This window comes from Sebastes umbrosus, chromosome 20 (assembly GCF_015220745.1).
Source record: "Sebastes umbrosus isolate fSebUmb1 chromosome 20, fSebUmb1.pri, whole genome shotgun sequence".
NCBI lineage: Eukaryota > Metazoa > Chordata > Actinopteri > Perciformes > Sebastidae > Sebastes > Sebastes umbrosus.
Genome location: NC_051288.1, coordinates 1136424 through 1159338, shown reverse-complemented (window position 1 = coordinate 1159338; position 22915 = coordinate 1136424). Strand labels below are relative to the sequence as shown.

Here is a 22915-nt window from a genome sequence, read left to right as displayed (position 1 = left end):
TCTTTGATTGCGGAGCATCATACCAGGGCACCACTTTGAATGACCAGTTGCTACAGGGACCAAATCTCACCAGCACCCTCCTTGGTGTCATCACCAGGTTCAGGGAAGAGGAAGTGGCAGTCATGGCCGATGTGGAAGCGATGTTCCACCAGGTGAAGGTGCCAGAGGAGGACTCTGACCTTCTCCGGTTCCTCTGGTGGACATCAGGCGATATCAGTCAGGAGTTGGTGGAGTACAAGATGGTGGTGCACTTGTTCGGTGCTACCTCCTTGCCTAGCTGCGCCAGCTATGCCCTGAGGAAATGTGCAGAGGACAGCAGAGATCAGTCCAACATCCAAGCAGTTGACACGGTGCTGCACAACTTCTATGTGGACGACTGCCTTAAATCAGTCCAATCGGAAGAAGAGGCAGTGTTGTTGTACCACACCTTGAGAGCTGTATGTGGAAAGGGTGGCTTCAGACTCACCAAATGGGTAAGCAACAGCAGGGCTGTGCTATCTGCTATCCCCGAAGAGGAAATGGCAACAGAAGTTAAAGACCTTGACCTGGATAGGGATGCGCTTCCCATAGAGAGAGCTTTGGGAGTTCATTGGTGTATCCAGTCCGACAGCTTCAGGTTCAAGATCATCATGCCGGACAAAGCACCCACCAGGAGAAACATCCTATCCATTGTGAGCTCTGTTTATGATCCATTGGGTATCTTGGCACCAGTCGTGCTCCAAGTGAAGGGAATCCTGCAAAAGCTCTGCAGACTGAAGCTAGGCTGGGATGTCCCGATACCTGATGAGCTTGCATGTGAGTGGTTTGCTTGGAAGACAGAGCTTCACCAGCTAGAGGACATCAGAGTCCCTAGGTGTTTCAAGCCTGCAGGCTTTGGTGAAATAGTAATGAGCCAACTGCACCACTTTGCTGACGCTAGCGAAGAAGGTTACGGGACAGTTAGCTACTTGCTACAGAAGAACAGCAGCAACGAAGTCCATTGTGCATTTGTCATGGGGAAGGCCAGAGTGGCTCCACTCAAGCCCATGACTATCCCACGCATGGAGCTCACCGCCGCCACCATGGCTGCCCGCATGGACAAGATGTTGAAATCGGAACTGCAGCTGCAACTCCAACAGTCAGTGTTTTGGTCAGATAGCACAACTGTGCTGAGGTATATCAGAAACAGAAAGAGCAGATTCCGCACTTTCGTCGCTAACCGAGTGGAAACCATTTTGAAGATCTCTGAACCATGTCAGTGGAGATATGTTAACACTTCACTGAACCCTGCAGACTATGCATCAAGGGGACTCAAAGCAAATAAATTCATCCAAAGGCACACTTGGTTACAGGGGCCGGGCTTTCTCACCGAGCCTATGGATGATTGGCCTGAGAACTTGGACCACCCTGGGGACCTAACCACGGAGGACCCAGAGGTTAGGAACGCCGTGGTCGGTGCTACTGCAGCGGAAGACCAAAGGGATGCAGTAATGAAGTTCATGCAGTACTTCTCTTCCTGGATTCGCCTTATGAAAGCAGTTGCTTGGATGCTTAAGGTTTAGAGCACTCTGCTGAGCTTGTGTCATAAGAGGAAAGAGTTGAGCGCTACACTCTCTCCACTCAAGGTCGGTAAGGAGATGAGGAACTTCAAGGCAGTACTCATACTGTACTATATCTAGGTGCTACAGTATGTGCTGGTAAACTCTGGCACACAGTGTAGTAGTTGAGGTAAACAGTAAATCAAGCAACGAAGAATGAAGACTGTTTACACAGAGGGACTTTAATTTCTTTGTCTCCACATGTTGTATATTTTGGTAATTGTCTCCAGTTAAGAGCACAATTAGGGGCCGGTATGTGGGAGCCAAGTTTAGTATAAATGTTTTAGTTTAATAAATAATATAATAATAATATAACATATCATAAAATCATAAAAAGGTACATAATAAGCGCAGGGAAAATGTCACAGAGCTACTAGGTATTAAAAGCCAATCTAAATGAAAAAGTCTTGAGCTTAGATTTTAAAGTGACAGTGCATATATCAGGGGGGAACTTGTTCCATAGTTTAGGAGCAGCGACAGCAAAAGCACGATTAATCTAGTCCAAGTCAAGTCCAAGACCAGGTCCAGTCGAGTCCGAGTCAAGACCAAGTCCTAAGGCAGTCGAGACCCAGTCAAGACCGAGTCCAGAGATAATTGAGTCCTGTTCAAGACCATGATCGACAATAATGTCTTTCCAGTGCTAATATAGTGATTAATGAGTTAGGATCTATAAACAATATTGATCTTCTAACATCAAACTAATCAATACATAGAATTCAGGTTTGAGGACCGTTACAGTCTAACGTAAACCTTGAATTTGATCCGATATTTGCTACTGATGTTTCTACCTCGCGCCGTCTCACTCTCTCTTACTCTCATAGAACTACAGTTATTTTTGTTACCGTGGTGGCCCACAACGCATTTGGGGAGATTTTTACCAGTGGCACTGCACCGTTGAATGCATACAGGGGAGACATTGTGTAGAACCAGGCAACATTCTGTACAACTGATCCCAAATCAGCTGCCACTTAAACAGTTCTCAATAGCCGAGCCCGAGACCAAGACAAGTCCGAGTCCAACAAGGCACGAGTCCAAGACGAGTGCAAGACTTGAGACCAGACTCAAGATCGATACTCAAGTACTACAGCCTGGTAATACACACACTAGATGCATACTGTACTATGATCATGTACTATACTGCATATGTTAACAGACTAGAGGGTCTGACCTGGAGCTCCTTGCTCTTTCTCTGCAGTCCAATGTTGAGGGCCTCTTCTGCCTCTAGTTTGGAGCTGGTACTGCTGATCTCCAGGTCCTTCCTGCAGAGACAAACAGATAATCAACAATCTCCATCGATATCACAAACTTGTTCTAGAAAACACAAGCAGCCCGAGCTGACCCATCACAGAAAGATGCAATCATTTTGATGTGATAAAGGCATGCAGGGTGCTTTCATTCTGAAGATTTATGGATTCATTGTACGTGTTATTACCTGAATGTACTGTCTAGGCTTTGGCAGCATGCTTTTTGATCCAAACATAATGTGAATAAATATTATTTGAGTTTGGAGCGGAGTCAAACTGAGTGACAGATTTCATATTCCCTACAGACTGTTTGGAAAACACAGCACACCTGGTAACAAGGTGAGTCACTCCCTGTATTAATGCTCACTGAGAGAGAGGGTCTTTGATGCCAAAGAGAACAAGTTTTAACTTCATGTTGGAGATAGTATTGTTCAGTAATCAGTGTGCTCAGTGTGTGTGTGTGTGTGTGTGTGTGTTAGCTGATTGGTGCTGCGAGGTAAAGTACAGTGAATGATTCCATTTGCTCTCATATTACTGAGGGCGGATAGCAACATGTTGGGCCGTTGTTGAATGCCGGGGGGGCGTACACCTCAAAGTGGAGGTAACTGGACTGTGGAGCAGCTATATTCCATACTATAGCCTCACAGTCCAGCCCCCCAGGACAGGAGCTTCATATCAGAATGTCAAGAACTTTTTGAAGTCCATCAGTTTGTCTCCTCCCGAGGTTAATATGTACGATCAGAGCAGCTCTCATTTCAGGGGGTTGTAGATAAGACTTGTTGTCACATGCATGAGTTCTAGTACTACTAGAGAAAATCTCATAAAAATCATTTGACTGTGCTCTTTTCTTTTTTTGTAGGCTAATATAAATGTTTATGAGGTACCTTTAAAGCCTACAGTAGATCATAGCTGGCATAAATGTAGACCTGAAAAGGTCTACATTTATGTTGGTGTTTTCCCTTATGATCACTGACGGTTTACTCATCATCTTTTTTTTACTGCTTCATGACTGATTACAAGTTATAGAGAATCCCACAGTACACAGCATGCTCATGGTTACTAAACCAATGCGTTATCATTTATAGTTTCTCTCGTTCGCTTTGACTCAGTTCTTGAATTATAATTATTTTTCTCAAAACAATAAGTTCAAATATCTAAACAAGTAATTAACTGTTCGCAACAGATTCAAATTTCTCATTCATTCAAATTGCACGTATTTTGACACATGTGTGCAAAAGAATCAGTACAATAACCACGTGCACGTCTTGCTGATCAAACCTGATGAGTTGATTCTCAGTGAAACTGTCGTCCTCTTCACAACTTCTAAACATTCTTTCATCGTTTGAGCCGTCACATGCAAAATGATCCATTCATTTATCAAAATCTGTCAGACATACACCTATATTGCACAAAGATTCATTACATGGTGTTATGTACTGTGAGGAGGTACAATTTGTTGTTTTTTGCTTAACTTACTTTTGATATAGATGTCATTTTGTGGCAAATTTTCTGTTCACTGTATGTATCCTCTCCGGGAACCATCACCTTAACGTGGTGGAGAGGTTTGTGTGTCCCTATGACCCTGAGGGCTGTGTTGTCTGGAGCCTCGTGCTCCTGGTAGGGTCTCCCATGGCAAATTGGTCTTAGGTGAGGGGCCGGACTAAGAATGGTTCACAAAAAACCCAATGACGACACGAGGCAGAGGAGGAGTTACCCGGCCCGGAGGAAGCCCGGGGCCCACGTCTGGAGCCAGGCCCAGACGGAGGGCCCGTCAACGAGCGTCTGGTGGCCGGGCTTGCCACGGAGCCCGGCCGGGGATACCCCGAAAAAGGAACGTGGTACCCCCCTCCTCTCCATCCTGTGGGCTCACCACCTGCGGGAAGAACCGCTTGGGTCGGGTGCGCTGCCACACGGGTGGCAGTGAAGGCCAGGGACCTCGACGGACTGGACCCGGGCGGCAGAGGCTGGCTCTGGGGACGTGGAACGTCACCTCTCTGTGGGGGAAGGAGCCGGAGCTTGTGCGGGAGGTGGAGCGCTATCAGTTGGATCTGGTAGGGCTTACCTCTACGCACAGCCTCGGTTCTGGAACCGTACTCTTGGATAGGGGTTGGACTCTATTCTTCTCTGGAGTTGCCCATGGTGTGAGGCGCCGGGCGGGTGTGGGGATACTCACAAATCCCCGGCTGAGTGCCGCTACGTTGGAGTTTACCCCGGTGGACGAGAGGGTCGCCTCCCTACGCCTTCGGGTTATGGGGGGGAAAACTCTGACTGTTGTTTGTGCGTATGCACCAAACAGCAGTTCGGAGTATTCGGCCTTCTTGGAGACCCTGAATGGAGTCCTGTATGGGGCTCCAGTAGGGGACTCCATAGTTCTCCTGGGAGACTTCAACGCGCACGTGGGCAACGATGGAGACACCTGGAGTGGCGTGATTGGGAGGAACGGCCTCCCTGATCTAAACCCGAGTGGTCGTTTGTTGTTGGACTTCTGTGCTAGTCATGGATTGTCCATAACGAACACCATGTTCGAACATAAGGATGCTCATAAGTGTACGTGGTACCAGAGCACCCTAGGCCGAAGGTCGATGATCGATTTTGTAATCGTATCATCTGATCTGAGGCCGCATGTTTTGGACACTCGGGTGAAGAGAGGGTCGGAGCTGTCAACTGATCACCATCTGGTGGTGAGTTGGGTCAGAGGGTGGGGGAAGACTCTGGACAGACCTGGTAAGCCCAAACGCGTAGTGAGGGTGAACTGGGAACATCTGGAGGAGGCCCCTGTCCGAGAGATCTTCAACTCACACCTCCGGCGGAGCTTTTCTGGCATCCCTGTGGAGGTTGGGGGCATTGAACCCGAGTGGACGATGTTCAAAGCTTCCATTGCTGAAGCTGCGGCGGTGAGCTGTGGTTTTAAGGTCTTAGGTGCCTCAAGGGGCGGCAACCCTCGAACACCGTGGTGGACACCGGTGGTCAGGGAAGCCGTCCGACTGAAGAAGGAGGCCTTCCGGGATATGTTATCTCGGAGGTCTCCGGAGGCAGTTGCAGGGTACCGACGGGCCCGAAGAGCAGCAGCCACTGCCGTGACGGAGGCAAAGCAGCGGGTGTGGGAGGAGTTCGGAGCAGCCATGGAGAAGGACTTTCGGTCGGCACCAAAGTGCTTCTGGAAAACCATCCGGCACCTTAGGAGGGGGAAACGGGGAACCATCCAAGCTGTGTACAGTAAGGATGGGACACTGTTGACCTCAACTGAGGAGGTAATCGGGCGGTGGAAGGAGCACTTTGAGGAACTTCTGAATCCGACCAATAGGCCCTCTATGGTAGAGGCAGAGCTGGAAGCTGATGGGGGACCATCATCAATTACCCTGGTGGAAGTCACTGAGGTAGTCAAACAACTCCACAGTGGCAAAGCCCCGGGGGTTGATGAGATCTGCCCAGAAATGCTGAAGGCTCTGGGTGGGGAGGGGCTGTCTTGGATGACACGTCTCTTCAACACCGCGTGGAAGTCAGTGACAGTGCCTAAGGAGTGGCAGACCGGGGTGGTGGTTCCCCTTTTCAAAAAGGGGGACCAGAGAGTGTGTGCCAATTACAGGGGTATCACACTGCTCAGCCTCCCTGGTAAAGTCTACTCCAAGGTGCTGGAAAGGAGGGTTCGGCCGATAGTCGAACCTCAGATCGAAGAGGAACAATGCGGATTCCGTCCTGGCCGTGGAACAACGGACCAGCTCTTCACTCTCGCAAGGATCCTGGAGGGGGCCTGGGAGTATGCCCATCCAGTCTACATGTGTTTTGTGGACTTGGAGAAGGCATATGACCGGGTCCCCCGGGAGATACTGTGGGGGGTGCTGCGGGAGTATGGGGTGAGGGGGGCACTTCTCAGGGCCATCCAATCCCTGTACGCCCAAAGCGAGAGCTGTGTTCGGATCCTCGGCAGTAAGTCGGACTCGTTTCCGGTGGGGGTTGGCCTCCGCCAGGGCTGCGCTTTGTCACCAATCCTGTTCGTGATATTCATGGACAGGATATCGAGGCGTAGTCGGGTGGAGGAGGGTTTGCAGATCGGTGTGCTGAGGATCTCATCGCTGCTTTTTGCAGATGATGTGGTCCTGTTGGCATCATCGGTCTGCGACCTCCAGCACTCACTGGATCGGTTCGCAGCCGAGTGTGACGCAGTCGGGATGAGAATCAGCACCTCTAAATCTGAGGCCATGGTTCTCAGCAGGAAACCGGTGGATTGCCTACTCCGGGTAGGGAATGAGTCCTTACCCCAAGTGAAGGAGTTTAAGTATCTCGGGGTCTTGTTCGCGAGTGAGGGGACGATGGAACGTGAGATTGGTCGGAGAATCGGAGCAGCAGGGGCGGTATTGCATTCGCTTTACCGCACCGTTGTGACGAAAAGAGAGCTGATCCGGAAGGCAAAGCTCTCGATCTACCGTTCAATCTTCGTTCCTACTCTCACCTATGGTCATGAGGGTTGGGTCATGACTGAAAGAACGAGGTCGCGGGTGCAAGCGGCCGAAATGGGTTTCCTCAGGAGGGTGGCTGGCGTCTCCCTTAGAGATAGGGTAAGAAGCTCAGTCATCCGTGAGGGACTCGGAGTAGAGTCCTTGCTCCTTTGCGTCGAAAGGAGCCAGTTGAGGTGGTTCGGGCATCTAGCACGGATGCCTCCTGGGCGCCTCCCTTGGGAGGTGTTCCAGGCACGACCAGCTGGGAGGAGACCACGGGGAAGACCCAGGACTAGGTGGAGAGATTATATCTCTACTCTGGCCTGGGAACGCCTCGGGATCCCCCAGTCAGAGCTGGTTAATGTGGCCCGGGAAAGGGAAGTTTGGGGTCCCCTGCTGGAGCTGTTGCCCCCGCGACCCGATCCCGGATAAGCGGTTGAAGATGGATGGATGGATGGATGGATGGATGTATGTGACTTTTCTGTTTACAGTACATGTAACAAATTGTTACACAAATAAATGTGCTGTATACATACAAACAGGGTCTGAAATTAGCACCCGCCAAATGCAGGTCAATTATTGGCAGTGGCGGGTGAAATCATCAGGACACCTGCCACTTTGGCAGGCAGGGAAAACTCTAGTGATAGGAACAGAGAACCAGTTCCTAGTTGTCAGATTCCTTGGCATCTCATGCCTCCGTGACTATCGATTCCTCTTATTGATGCTTTCCCACAGTTACACATGCACAATGCATATACGCACGCTGTATCATGTTTCAGTTTGTTTTGGACTGGAGCCACGGCGGAGAGAAAAAGCACTCAACAGCATGGCGCTACTATACCTGAGGGGACGCACCCTATTTATACCTGATAATGAGACACTGTGGACAACAAATCTGTGTTGAAATCAGCAGGAGGAGAGTTAGTAACGTTAGCTGTTAGCAGCCATTAGCAGCACAGTCCTGACTGGTTAAATAACGGAAATACTAACGTTAACGTTAAGGTGCCATTGAGTTATTATTATGAGACATTCAAGCAGTAAAAATGACTATTGGGTGAAGGTAAATTACGTTTTCATGATGTGTTCAAATGTAATCTCGTAAAATGTAGTTTTTGGAGAGAAACTTGAATAAATCCAGTTGTTTGAAGGAGATGTTTTCACATCAATATAAAATAGATATTAGAGAGAGAATTATGACCTGTTTAACTTCATAACAACTTACCAAGAATTTTTTTAATCAAAGCAAATATTAGATTAATCATAATCATTTAAATTGTGTTTTTATGCAAATAACCACTATAGATTACCATAACAAAGTACAGTACAGTACTGTGTACACTACCCTCCCTCCCCCCAAAAATAGGACTCCCCCAGAAGCTACGGTGTAATTCAAACACTGTAATTTACCATGTATATAATTAAATTTCTGAGTGGAAGACAAAAGAAATACTTACTGACCACAGTGGCAGGAAGTGAAAAAAGTTCATTTCAGACCCTGCATGCAAATGTGCATATCCTGTTTCTGTGTACCACAGTAGACCTATCGTCTTTCAGTAAACTTTTACCTGCTGTTGAAATGGGAATCTAAAAAGCTCAGTACGTTACACAACAGCCTTCAGCTAGACAAAACTGACATTCTTATAGTACAGAAACAAGTCAGTGTCAACAAAAAGTAGAACAAAAAAGAGATCTGCACTATATTAGAAACATGTCCAGGTTGACTGCTGTGGTGAAAAAAAACACCTAAATATGTTGACCAGTAGCCTACGGCTCACACAATGACTAAACTACTTTTCATTGTAGTAGCGTTGGCCAGTTTACTGACACAATAACTGGTTTAGAAGCATGAATGAAGTGTTTATAGCAGACATGCAATAGAATTGTGATGTCCCATCAAACAGTTGTGATAATTACACTTAAAGTTTAGAGAAAGTTAAGACTGTTTGGAAAAATGACGAACAGTAATAGGAAAGAATATCAAAGAGTCTCCAGCATGCTAGCAGCTCTGTGAGGCTCTACTTAAAGACACAGCAGTGCAGTTTGAGCTAAATGCTAATATCAGCATGCTAACAGGACAATGCTAACATGCTAATGTTTGACAAGTCAAATGTTTACCATGGTCACCATTGTAATTTAGCGTGTTAGCATGCTAACATTTGCTAATTAGCACCACTAAACACTAGCTGTAGCTGAGGCTGATGGGAACGTCATTAGTTTTGCTGGTATTTAGACCTGATGATGGCGCTAAATGAAAAGTTTAGGAATCACCAAAGTTGTTACAGTTGAGGGGAGCATGAATGTCTGAACCACATTTCATGGAAATCCATCAAATAGTTGTTGAGCACAATCGATGTCTGTACAAAATTGTGTGAGGTAGATGTGGATGAAAGTCATGTGATCAACAAATTTAGCACTAATCTTCTGGGACATAGATGAGTGTATAAAACTGAATGGGAATCCATCCAATAGTTAAGATAATTCAGTCTGGAGCAAAGCGGTGGACTGACCTCGCTAGCTAACAGTGATAGCTGTGATTTTCACAAGCCAATACCAGAATTTAATTCAGCTTCAGAGCTACAGTATTTCTCTGTCAACTCTAATAGCTGTTTAGCTGCTTGTCATGTTCTTTTCTTTTGAGAAAAGAACATGACAACCAGCTAAACAACTATTATTTTGTTATGCAAGCTAATGACAACTCTTGGATTTTTTTCACATACTGTAAATCTAAAATGCTAGTGTGTGTGTGTGTGTGTCTTTGACCTTTTGATGAGGTCTTCCAGCCCACTCCTATTCTTCTCCATCCCTCCCAGACTCTCCTGTGTAGCTCTGCTATTCCTCCTGCTCTTCTCCAGCTCGCCACGCTGACGGCGCTCCTGCTCCAGCTGGTAGTCCAACTGAATACAAACAATGGAACAGGAAGGACAAGATACAAAATACAATCAGAATGCAATACAGCTGCAAAAGGTACAGTTGAAAGAAGGGTTACATTTATTTTAATTGTTTGTGAATAAACTGAAACTGAGCTGAACTAGCTACATAAAAGTACATGTATTCAATGATATGCCAAGGCCTCTTGGCTAACTGGGTTACAATTAAGTCAAAAAACATTAAGTTTCCATTCCTCATATTATTGTCTAATAGTTGGTTCATAAGCACTGTTACAATATTACATTATTTTATGTGTTCTGTTGGATGCAAAGGTTAGACCAATATTCTGGTCTTGTACTGACCTTTAATATAGTCCAGTCAGTATAATCTACCTCTGATTTGAAGTTTAATCAATTACTCAATTATTGTAGAATTTATACTGTGTAGGAACTTGTATTATTACTGTTTAACTGTTTGTTTCTAGTTAGTGACCAGCTGGTGCGTGGACAGTGGGGCTTTTAGCAACAAGAGCCGGATATTTTTTCTCAGAAGTTGGAGAAAGAACATGAATGCTAGTGTTGTGTCCTAACGTTCATGTCTGGTGGGTGTGTGAATAAACACGTTAGCCGCTAACCCCCGAAAGGCACAACTAGACCACACTGTCAACCATCATACCAAACACAACTAGACCACACTGTAAACCATCAGACCAAACACAACTAGACCACACTGTTAACCATCATACCAAACACAACTAGACCACACTGTAACCCATCAGACCAAACACAACTAGACCACACTGTTAACCATCATACCAAACACAACTAGATCACACTGTTAACCATCATACCAAACACAACTAGACCACACTGTAACCCATCAGACCAAACACAACTAGACCACACTGTCAACCATCATACCAAACACAACTAGACCACACTGTCAACCATCATATCAAACACAACTAGACCACACTGTTAACCATCAGACCAAACACAACTAGACCACACTGTTAACCATCATACCAAACACAACTAGACCACACTGTCAACCATCATACCAAACACAACTAGACCACACTGTCAACCATCATACCAAACACAACTAGACCACACTGTCAACCATCATACCAAACACAACTAGACCACACTGTCAACCATCAGACCAAACACAACTAGACCACACTATTAACCATCAGACCAAACACAACTAGACCACACTGTTAACCATCATACCAAACACAACTAGACCACACTGTTAACCATCAGACCAAACACAACTAGACCACACTGTCAACCATCAGACCAAACACAACTAGACCACACTGTCAACCATCATACCAAACACAACTAGACCACACTGTCAACCATCATACCAAACACAACTAGACCACACTGTAAACCATCAGACCAAACACAACTAGACCACACTGTCAAGCATCATACCAACACAACTAGACCACACTGTCAACCATCATACCAAACACAACTAGACCACACTGTCAACCATCAGACCAAACACAACTAGACCACACTGTTAACCATCAGACCAAACACAACTAGACCACACTGTCAACCATCAGACCAAACACAACTAGACCACACTGTCAACCATCAGACCAAACACAACTAGACCACACTGTTAACCATCATACCAAACAACTAGACCACACTGTTAACCATCATACCAAACAACTAGACCACACTGTTAACCATCATACCAAACACAACTAGACCACACTGTAACCCATCAGACCAAACACAACTGGACCACACTGTCAACCATCATACCAAACACAACTAGACCACATTGTAAACCATCAGTCCAAACACAACTAGACCACACTGTCAACCATCATACCAAACACAACTAGACCACACTGTCAACCATCATACCAAACACAACTAGACCACACTGTCAACCATCATACCAAACACAACTAGACCACACTGTCAACCATCACACCAAACACAACTAGACCACACTGTCAACCGTCATACCAAACACAACTAGACCACACTGTCAACCATCATACCAAACACAACTAGACCACACTGTCAACCATCATACCAAACACAACTAGACCACACTGTCAACCATCATACCAAACACAACTAGACCACACTGTCAACCATCACACCAAACACAACTAGACCACACTGTCAACCATCATACCAAACACAACTAAACCACACTGTTAACCATCATACCAAACACAACTAGACCACACTGTTAACCATCATACCAAACACAACTAGACCACACTGTCAACCATCACACCAAACACAACTAGACCACACTGTCAACCGTCATACCAAACACAACTAGACCACACTGTCAACCATCATACCAAACACAACTAGACCACACTGTCAACCATCATACCAAACACAACTAGACCACACTGTCAACCATCATACCAAACACAACTAGACCACACTGTCAACCATCAGACCAAACACAACTAGACCACACTGTCAACCATCAGACCAAACACAACTAGACCACACTGTTAACCGTCATACCAAACACAACTAGACCACACTGTCAACCGTCATACCAAACACAACTAGACCACACTGTCAACCGTCATACCAAACACAACTAGACCACACTGTCAACCGTCATACCAAACACAACTAGACCACACTGTCAACTGTCATACCAAACACAACTAGACCACACTGTCAACCGTCATACCAAACACAACTAGACCACACTGTCAACCATCATACCAAATTAGAAGTTCCTAAGTTAAATAGTTTCGAGTTCTGCTCCGGAAACTAAAGTGTGACACGAGAACAGACGGAAGGATGGAAAGACGGACACGCAGAGCGCTATATACCCCCGACTACGTTGTCGCGGGGGTATCTTAAAAAATAAATATTGTATATAGTATGAGCAATACAATAAATAAACATAATATGAGCTTACATCTTCAGCTTGCATCTTTAGCTTGGTTTTCTCTTTGGTCAGCAGGTTCACCTTCTCCTCTTCGCTCTGCAGGTCTTCAATGGCCCCCTTTAGGGGGGAAAGAACATGTTAGAGCCTGGGCCGCACATGTGTCCCTTAATCATTGATCCACCATAGCGTTGCCTCACATCCATCTGTCTGCCACATTGGTGCTTGGAATGATAGGAGTTATTGGATTGCAAAGAAAATGTCAGAAGTGATCCCCAGTTTGATCTGACGGATCAGAGATTTTCTCTCTGCGTTGGAACACTAAACTCACTGGTACAGCTCTAATACTAACTCCATTCATCTTTTTTCACACGCTTGTCTTTGTATTCCAGACTACATCCATAACCTGACACATGTTCAACAAATAGTAGGAAGATAATGAGGCTCCCACAGGTTACATAATGATGCAGACTGCTACTGTTGGTCAAAGCATCTGTGAGGACTTAGTGAACAGGGCCTCTTATTTCTGCCAGAGAGTGTGATGAGGTTGTTGAGGGTTAAGATTTCTTTAGATTTCAAAGCATCTGCTCTACTTTTCAGAGTGGAGAGAGCTATGTGTCTGATGGGGAGCACATTTATCGTGAGTGCCACTTTTGGCGGGTCCACAGGCCATATGGTTCTATTCTCCTCAACTGATGTTTCATTCTCAGTCAAGCAGCACGTGAGGTATCCCTCTATACTCGCTGTCGATAATACTAATAAATAATCACAAATAAAGCCAAACAGCTTCACATGCTGTCTAAGTGCAAGTAGATATGATTAAGATTCGCAGGGTCACGACAGTCCTTTAAACTGGATTTAGATTGGATGAGCATAGTCTAACTATTCATGTCAAAGCAACTTTTTGTCTGAAAATAACCTTTTTTTTGTGCTGTGATATCTCAATTTCCATGATACACATTGTGTGAAAATATGAGTTTGAATTAATGGAATTAAAGATCCTGTAATCTCTGGAGTTTCTGATTACTAGTTCACGGTAGGATATGTTTTTACAGGTGGGCACTGTTTTTTATGTATTGTGCTCGCACATGTGCATGAATGTGCAAGAAAAATGCATGGTTAAAATATTTTGAAATTCTGCTTTGCAGATGTTTTATGAGGACGAAATGCATTCAACGTATGTTAGCCCTCAAGGACACACACAATGTGTGGTGAGAAACACTGTACGAAACTTAAAGGGACTGTTTGTAACTTCTTGCACGTATAAATCATTGTGGGTCGGTGTACCATGCGCGCTCGCGTGTGGCTACGCTGTTCAGAAAAGACTCCAACACAAACTACAAGGAAGCACCAAAACCTCTTGGTTGTATCTAGTGAAGCCCGTCTGTTAAACAGTGTTGGTCTATGTTACAAATTGGAGGCGTGGCATTTATCTTTTGTTTCCATTTCTGGGAAATGTAGGATCTAGTGTATTTGTGTCTTCACCTACACTAGAGAATAAAAGTCAGGATATCTCGGCATCTGCTGCTTCATGTTTGGCCATTCATTTTTTCATCTGTCTCTCTAAAGTCCTCCAACTTTATAGAAGTGCAATACTAAATTGCTGCAATGGCCCTTTAATAAGGTATCACTGCATACTGTACAGCAATATCCTACCGTGAACCTTAGCACTCTCACCTGGCTGAGCTCCACCAGATGGTCTTTCTCCTTCTGGAGCTTCTGTACAGCCTCGTCCTTCTGAAAAAGCTGTTCCAACAGCCGCCGTACTTCACTGTCTGATAACTAAAGAGAGAGAGAGAGAATGGTCATCAACAAATCAACAAACTTTAAAAAAATATTTAATTTCTGTTCTTTCTTTATATCTTATTAGATAATACATATTGTGAATCACCAAACCAAAAAGTATCAAAGTAATCTTTCTCTGCATAACATTTTGTTCTGCGAAAAACCGTCTTTCTGTGGTTCTGAATGTTTTCCTTGTGGGCAGGCAGCCATGACAGCTTGTGAATACAGCGGTTTCCATCTGCAGGCTCTGACTTTGCTTCATCTCCTTACGTGACATAAACAGACATCATTATTTTGCCTCTCTCTTATGGACATCAAAGCTTTATTTGCATGTGATGTCCTGGCTCCTATTGTATTGTGGACATGTGGACCTAATGAGAGAAGTGTGAAATCAGTTAGAGCACTGGACTGCTAATGCAGCCCAGCAGACTGGGGGATGATATATTGTGGTATCAATTTGTACGCCTATTCTTCAAGGAGGGCAACAAATATCTGTTTTACAATACATTTCAGAACGGACAGATATTCTGCTTTGGATCAAACACATCATATCTAGTCATAATGACTGTTATGACAGCATACCATAAATATTAGACACGGTCACGTCATTTCTTTCAAAGTTCTGTGTCAACTCATCACACAGGTCTAGTCTTGTTGCTTCCACTGTGAAGGAGTCCTCTCACACTCGCCACGTGGGAGACCAATTAGCCAAGAAAACCTTCATAAAGCCAGAGGATCAAGTTCTTAAGGCTCCATACGGAATTCCTCCACACGGCTCTCAACATGGAGACAGCTGAACCGGTGGCTAGCCGCTAACAGTGCTAACAACAGCAACAGAGCAAACAGTGTTTACCTGGTGGGTGGGAGGGGGGGTCGGAGCGGTGCTATCAGTGGTAGGCTAACCGCCGTATTAGTGCAGTGCAGAGCAGTGGCCATTTGCTAGCCAGTGGGACACAACAGAGAGACTCACGTGCACTAAAAGGCATGCCCGGCCGGCCTGGCTATGTAAACAAAGTACAGAGAAGCTCTGATTACAACATACACAGAGGGAGAGAGACTTCATTCTCTGCTCAGGTAGACATTACTCCTCTATATCTTTACATAGCAAACAGTTGTTTGCTGCTATATTAATGCTCTGTATCCTATAGAACCTTATAGGGCGGCTGTGGCTCAGAGGGTAGAGCAGGTTGGTTGTCCACCAATCGGAAGGTTGGTGGTTCGATCCCCGGCTCCTCAGGTCACATGTCGATGTGTCCTTGAGCAAGACACTGCAACGATAACCCCATCCACTATTTATGACCAGCTGCAGTGTATGAACACAACAGACAACTGAGTCCCCAGTTCACCTGTCCGGGAGTGTTAGCAGCCACGATGCTGCGTGTAGTGTCGTGGACACATGCAGCCACTTTCCCAGGAAAAGACTCCACCGCATCATTTAGTTTAGCTGCGAGGTTGTCAGTTGTGTGTCTGCCTGGCGTAACGTTACTCTGTCAGCCCGTCGTAACGTTAGCGAGTGTTCGACAGACCGTGTGTGTGTGGCGGCAGTGAGTATGGGGTTGTCGGTGGCGTTCTAGCTGTGAATATAGCAGTGCAGTGTGTGTACAGTTTATTTGTTTGTGAATAAATGCTACAACTCCTCAAGACCCAAGCCAACTTCCTGTGTCTGCAACACCAGCTCAGACTACCAGTGGGCTGTTTCTCCTTTCTCCTTCAAACCACTCCTCTGTGTTTTGCTCAGCTTTTTATTTCATTTTTAATATTTCTTTTAACCATTTAACCGATTAATCGGTTACAATTCTTAATGACGGTTAACGGTTAAACAGTTAATTATTTACATCCCTAGAACCTAACATCATGACCCAGATCATATTAATCAGTGTGACTTTGCAGAGACTAAATCAACACCACCCTGCATCTCTGAAAACTCTTTATCACAATATGCAGTGTTGTGCGTAGGCCTACAGGACATTCTTGTGGCATTCCAGAACAGAGATAGCATCTTAATCCTTTGGTACCACCTCAATAAAACAGATAAAGGGGTTTGGTGAGGGGCCGTAATGGAGATGGCAGAGTAGCCTCTGCTTGTTAGTGTCTACACAGAAGAGATGGAGCTTCATCATGGCACGGAAGAACTTGTCTCCTACAAGAGTTCAGGCGGGATCAATACATTCTCTCTCCCAACTCGTCAGATATAGCCGCTTGGTCAGTGCCCCTCTGCATCGGAGACCGACGCACGGGATAGCCTACCCATCTTGCATTATTTCTGGACAAACCAGGGACTGCGTGTCAATATACGCTTGTTACATGCAGTGACGATAAAATCAAACAAGTTTAATATTATCGTAAGATCTCCAGCACCAAACAGGAAGCAGCAAACGAGGTAGAAAGTAAACATGGAGAAACTGGTGGAGTTGTGGAGTGAACAAGAGTTCCTCTTTGACGTGTCCTCCCATATGTACCATAATAAAGTGGAGAAGGAAAAAAAGTGGACAGAAATGGCTCCAGCTCACAAAATCCCCGCTGAGTATGCTATATGCTATAGCTAGCTAGCTAACCACTGTCCCAAACGGGGCTACTTGCAAGCTAACGTTTGCTAATTGAATGTTATCTATTAACCTATGAGTACTAGTGGAAAGTGGGGAACCTTCCAAAGGTAACAAAATCCTCCTACAAAATGTCAAACTTGTCCTTTTTAGGAGCAACTCTACTTTTATACAGTTAAAATATCAAGGTCAAGATTTCCCTGCAACTTTAATTTGTGGTTTTTAATTTACTTAATGACATAATACTGTCAGTGCCATCGAAGTAGCAACTATTGGCCAGGAGACTCTCCCATGGCGAAGATCACATAATGCTCTACCTGTTTGTCGTGCTCAGCCACAGTCAGGGTGTTCTCCAGTTCATCCAGGTCTCTCCTGAGGCTGCCACACTCGTCCTCCAGCCTGTCCCTGTGGAGGGCCAGCTGGGCCGAGCAGACCTCCTCCTCCTCCAGACGGTCCAACAGGCCTGATAGCTGCCGCTCCAGCTCCCGCTGGGCCTTCTCCAGCTGGACACAGCGCTGCTCGGATGCCTGTGCACTCTCCTGCTCCTGTAAACAGACACAAAGAGACTTAGATCTACAACTGGTAAAAACCGATATATTTCAGATTTACTGCTGTATTTTACACAACTTTGTGTGAATCTGTGGAAACCAGTACACCTGCTTAAAGATCTAGTTTTTGTTAGTTTTCTATCACAAGGTTATAAAATAAATTCCATCTTTCAACCCATTTTTTACTATTTACAAATTTGTGATTGAGTAATTTACCATTGACAAAATTGTAATTTTTGCTTTTTTAAGCACTCAAAACAAAAAAAATCATGTTGCATTCACTGAAATTACTAATTTGCTATATGTCATAAATTACTATCAATTCCTGTGGCATGAATGTTTCATTTTATCCTAATATGACAATAACCGAAGAGTAAATATACTGTAGTTTTAGTGGTTAGACAGACTAGTTCACAGCGTTAAAGGAAAGAGAGAGTGAAAAAAGAAATTATAATAATTAGTAAAAGGCTAAGGATAAAACATTAATATGAAGGGATTAACTGAATAAAACAGTAGTTATAATGAGACACAATTTGTTAATACAAAAAGGATCTTACTGCCACAAGATGAAACTATATCCTCTCTCAAGTCAGAATATATAATATAACATATAAATATAATATTACCCCAGCCTTCCAGATGAGTAAGCAAGCTTTAAACATGGAATTAAAACTGTTACCAGCATCAAAATGTCTGGTTGTTGCATGGTCAGTTGTCAGAATTGATATTCCATAAGCGGACTCAGGTTCTACTGGAATTACCGACAGGGTCACGACCGTCTCAGAGACACAGGTGTTTCAGTTTATTGAGTGAACGTGTTAACTAGTGACTTTCAGCTGAACGTCCACGGTTGCTCGTAGTAACTTACGCAAATGGTTGGCGTACCTAATAAATACAGATGAGTATGTATATAAAATAGATTTACATGGTTGAATGCTTTCAACAGTTGCCGTCACTACGAGCAACCTCCACACATTCGGCTAAGAGTCACCAGTTTAAACACGGTCACTAGCGTAGGGGATCATATTTTCAAACCCCCAAACCAGGACCCTTAAGTGCACCTCACATTCATGTGCGCACACGTGTTCGCGCTCTTTTAGTGCATTTGTTGTCTCTCTGTTGTGTCCATGAATGGTTGTGCACAAGCCCTCAGGAAAAGCGCCGGTCGTTGATCCAATTTTTCATAGTGGCCAACGGCGTTACTACAACTTCCGTGTCTGTCTCGTGATGCATTGGGCCCAAAAAACTTTTTCCCATAGCTATAATTTTTTTTTAGGTGAATCAACTCCCCAGTATGAACACTAATAGTCCTTATTTAAATCATTAGCTCCTAAAAGTTGTAAAACACACTAAAAGCTGAATCCAGAATTATTTCCCTTCCTCTGTTCATGTGAGTGAGACCCAGACTGAGGCTGGAGCGCAAGCTGTGATGACGCCATGACGTTGGGACCCCATGATTACCCGCCAGACGCTACTGCGCATGTTCGATGTGCCCACTGGACGCGGAAGATCGCCGGATGATCCGGGTACTTTTCCAGTCGGAAGTGGAGCCATTTTGGCTTCATGCTCCACTGAGCAATTTTTGTAGGAATGAACGGGGTCCCGCCTCCAACTCTGCATCCAGTTCTCTTAATACATCCATGAATGTGCCCCACTGGCTAGCTAATGGCCACCGCTCTGCACTCTGCTCATGCCGCAGTTATCGCTGATAATGCCAACCAGAACCACGGCGTAGCGCTTCCCCCCCACTGTGAGCTCTGTCAGCAATGTTGCCGTTGTTTGCACAGTTCATGCTGTTAGCACCATTAGCTGCTAGCCACTGGCTCCATGTTAGAGCCGTGTGGAGGCAGTACATATGCTCTGAGCAGTTTCAAGGCCCTAGTTTAGCCTACATGCTTCCTCGCTGGTATGGCTCACTGCAGCACCCAAATGGTCTGGAGCCATCATTTATGTTATTAAGTACACTTGTTCCTGTTACGACCATAGACTGTATAAAACATGGACGTATTTCATCCATAGGTTTCTGAAGAGCCAAAGTGAAGCTCAAAGTGGGCAGCTCCGGCTGTAGCCATCGTGGCAGTGAAAACTTTGGCTAAGCCAGAAATGGGCAAAGAGGTGGAGAGTTGGATGGAGCTGAGGTGGCCAAATGAAACCTGGTTGTTGAAATACACCCAACCTAGCTCGAAGCTATTAAGCTAAATAAGGCCATCAAGCTAGGCTAAGAAGCTAGGCTATATCATGGAAGAGAACGGACTATATGCTACTAAGTGTAGCCGGCTAACTTTAACCCTGTGGTCTTATTGCTCCCAGTTGCCAGTGGTATCGGTACTAACATTTTTATAAAATAATAATAATGTTAGAATTTCACTGACCGAAGGAAACTGGAGCGCAGACTTTTCAATCAGTCAATTTATTTGTTATATGAAATCATACAAGGCCACGTTGCAGCTCCAGTGAAATGCAACCCCGTCAGCTCCTTCAGTGTGTGCATGAACGTTAAACGTTGTTCATCATAAAGTACACGCCTCCTCTTTTTTTCTTCGAGTCCTCTGTTCTGTCAGATCGGTTTATAGAAAAAGAGTCAGGATTGAATGCCGCGGTCCGGTATTTCAGGATTTAGCCAAGTTTCACAGACATTATGTGGGTACGGAGGTCATCCAGCAGCAGCCCAGCAGGCTGCCCTGCATACAATTACCGCACAGCAAGCCATCTTATTTGTCTCATATTTGAATGAAAAATGTTCCAAAAGGCACCGCACCAACACCACTAACATACCAAGAGGTTAAGTTCAGGGACTCAAATTAGCTGAGGTGACATCTATAGCAGACAGCTAGCGGACATGATGGCACCCACATGTCACTCAACGTGGCCACACTCTTAATTATGCACAACTTCAAGCCTTAATATAATTTAAACAGGTGAGCCATATAAAAAATTTAGCTACCCCCCAGTAGGGGGTCACAGTAGGAAAAACAGGTTTAAATAAAATGAATGATGGCTGAATTCCATTTAGCTGCTTGGGTTTCAGGGTCCCGTCATACTGTTGTGACTTACTGGGACACTTGACTAGAACAGAACTGTCAACTGTCAAGTAGCACCTCTACTTTTCCTAAGTGAAAATGCTGTAAAAAGGTCAGTTGAGGTTTAGCTCTACCAGTAGGCTACAATTAGTTTTGCTTCTGAGAAATTATACAGTAGGCCTATGTAGATAGTATTTACAAACCAGCAAGAGTTACCCACAGCTGCTAATCTGTGCTCCAGTGTGGTGCTATAGCTATCCCAATCCAGCTCTTCAGGTTCCAGTTCTGGTCCAGGATCTGCATGGTTTCCATTGGCTTCCTCAGAGTCATCAGAGAGGGAGTGGCAACGCCGGTGGCTCCTCGCAGACATCATTCCTCCAGTCGATACACTTCGTTGCTTTGCAGACTTCACCTGTTTGGCAATGTGACAACTTTCCCACCTGTTCTGACAGTGTTTCCGCACTGCTGCAAAGATGCTTACTCACTTCCCTGTCTCTTCCTTTGCTTGGTGCACAGCTGTTCTGGTTGTTCCAGGTGGGTTTCAGCAGAAGGAACAGTAAATTAATTCACTGATGCTCCAGTCAGTACTCTCCCAGCAGATCCTCTCTCTCGCAACACATCAGCAGCTCTACTCACCTTTTTTTTCTCCTTCCTCACGCTACTCAATCTGTCAGTCCTTTTTTTCTTCTCTCCTCTCAATCAACCATTCATTACGTTTCACTTTAGGGTGTGCTGATATACGCTACTCATATCCAAAGAGTCCTCCGTACAAACTTCCAGCCTGCCCACAGCCTCCTACTGCTACTAGTAACCCTATTCAGGTAGTCACTGCTCTGTCCACTCTGTTTTAGCACGACGACCACCTCTCCTGCCTTCTTTCCTCACTGTCTCCTCCCCCAGAAACAGGTTGTTCTCCCCACTTTCAGGGGATTCAAAGTGTCCCACAGGGATAGAGGTTGGTGTAGGATGTCAGGTCAGGAGAAAAGCCTTTAAAGCTGTGCAGTTCTGCCACAGAAACGCAGCCCTCAGCTGTACTATCTATCAAAGCCACATGACAGAAAGACAAGAAAACAAGGGCAGTATTCCAGAGTCAAAAATGCCTTTTCTCCTCTCAGTCTACGTTATAATTGACATAAATGTTTTGTGCGCCCACGCCCACTCGGTCCCCCCACAATGCCACGGCATTCATCTTAGCATGAACAATGAGGCATATTGTGCTTTAGATTCAAGCGTGGATGTTTTTCTTGAATGAAGACCCACAAAGATTAGACTAAGCATTTCCACAGAGTTAACATCATGATGATCAAGATAGGATGGAACTTAATATTCTCATGAGAAATTTGGCCACTGCAATATTAGTATTATATATGAGAAATATAGTTGTAAAGAAAAACAGACTCCTAATCCTTATTGAGCAAAGAGAGGAATTGAACATTCATTATTAACCTGCACTTTGAATACTAGAACATGTTGAGAAGAGTATAAATTGAATGAAAGAATGTATAATAACTTTATTGTGAGGGTTCATTCTTGACCTTTGAAACTTGGAAATGCAGTTCTGGAGCTTTTGAACCATATCAAATGGTCTTCATCGGTGAGAGAGAGTTTGCTTTGTTGTCATGATGTAGATGTCCAGCTCTCCATTGTTTGGCAATTCTTGTCAACAAAAAGAAAAATGAATATAATCTCAACTCAAGATCTCCCTACTACCATTTTCAGGGGGTTTCAACCACAACTCATGGCCTTCATCATGACTGTAAGTGATGGACGTGACCTAAGTCTGACAACTGAGCATTCTCCACGAATAAACGCCAATTGCCGATGAAGACCATGATATGTGACTGAAGGCTCCAGAAAAATCTAGTGGACCTTGAGTTAATTATTTTTTGTCCGACTGAATAATTGTTGGACCTGTCCAGGGTGTACACCGCCTTTACCCAATGTAAGCTGGGATCGGCTCTAAAATCACTCACTCACTCATCACTCATCTTCA

At 44.8% G+C, this 22915-nt stretch overlaps 1 protein-coding gene across 1 annotated transcript in view; it reads right to left on the bottom strand.

The window, feature by feature from the left end:
* LOC119479174 (myosin-16) overlaps nt 1-22915 on the bottom strand; it is a 71767-nt gene that overhangs the window by 30560 nt on the left and 18292 nt on the right. The window contains 5 exon segments of the mRNA XM_037754466.1: nt 2746-2836; nt 10018-10151; nt 13060-13146; nt 14704-14808; nt 17672-17899. Coding sequence (XP_037610394.1) covers nt 2746-2836; nt 10018-10151; nt 13060-13146; nt 14704-14808; nt 17672-17899 — 645 coding nt within the window.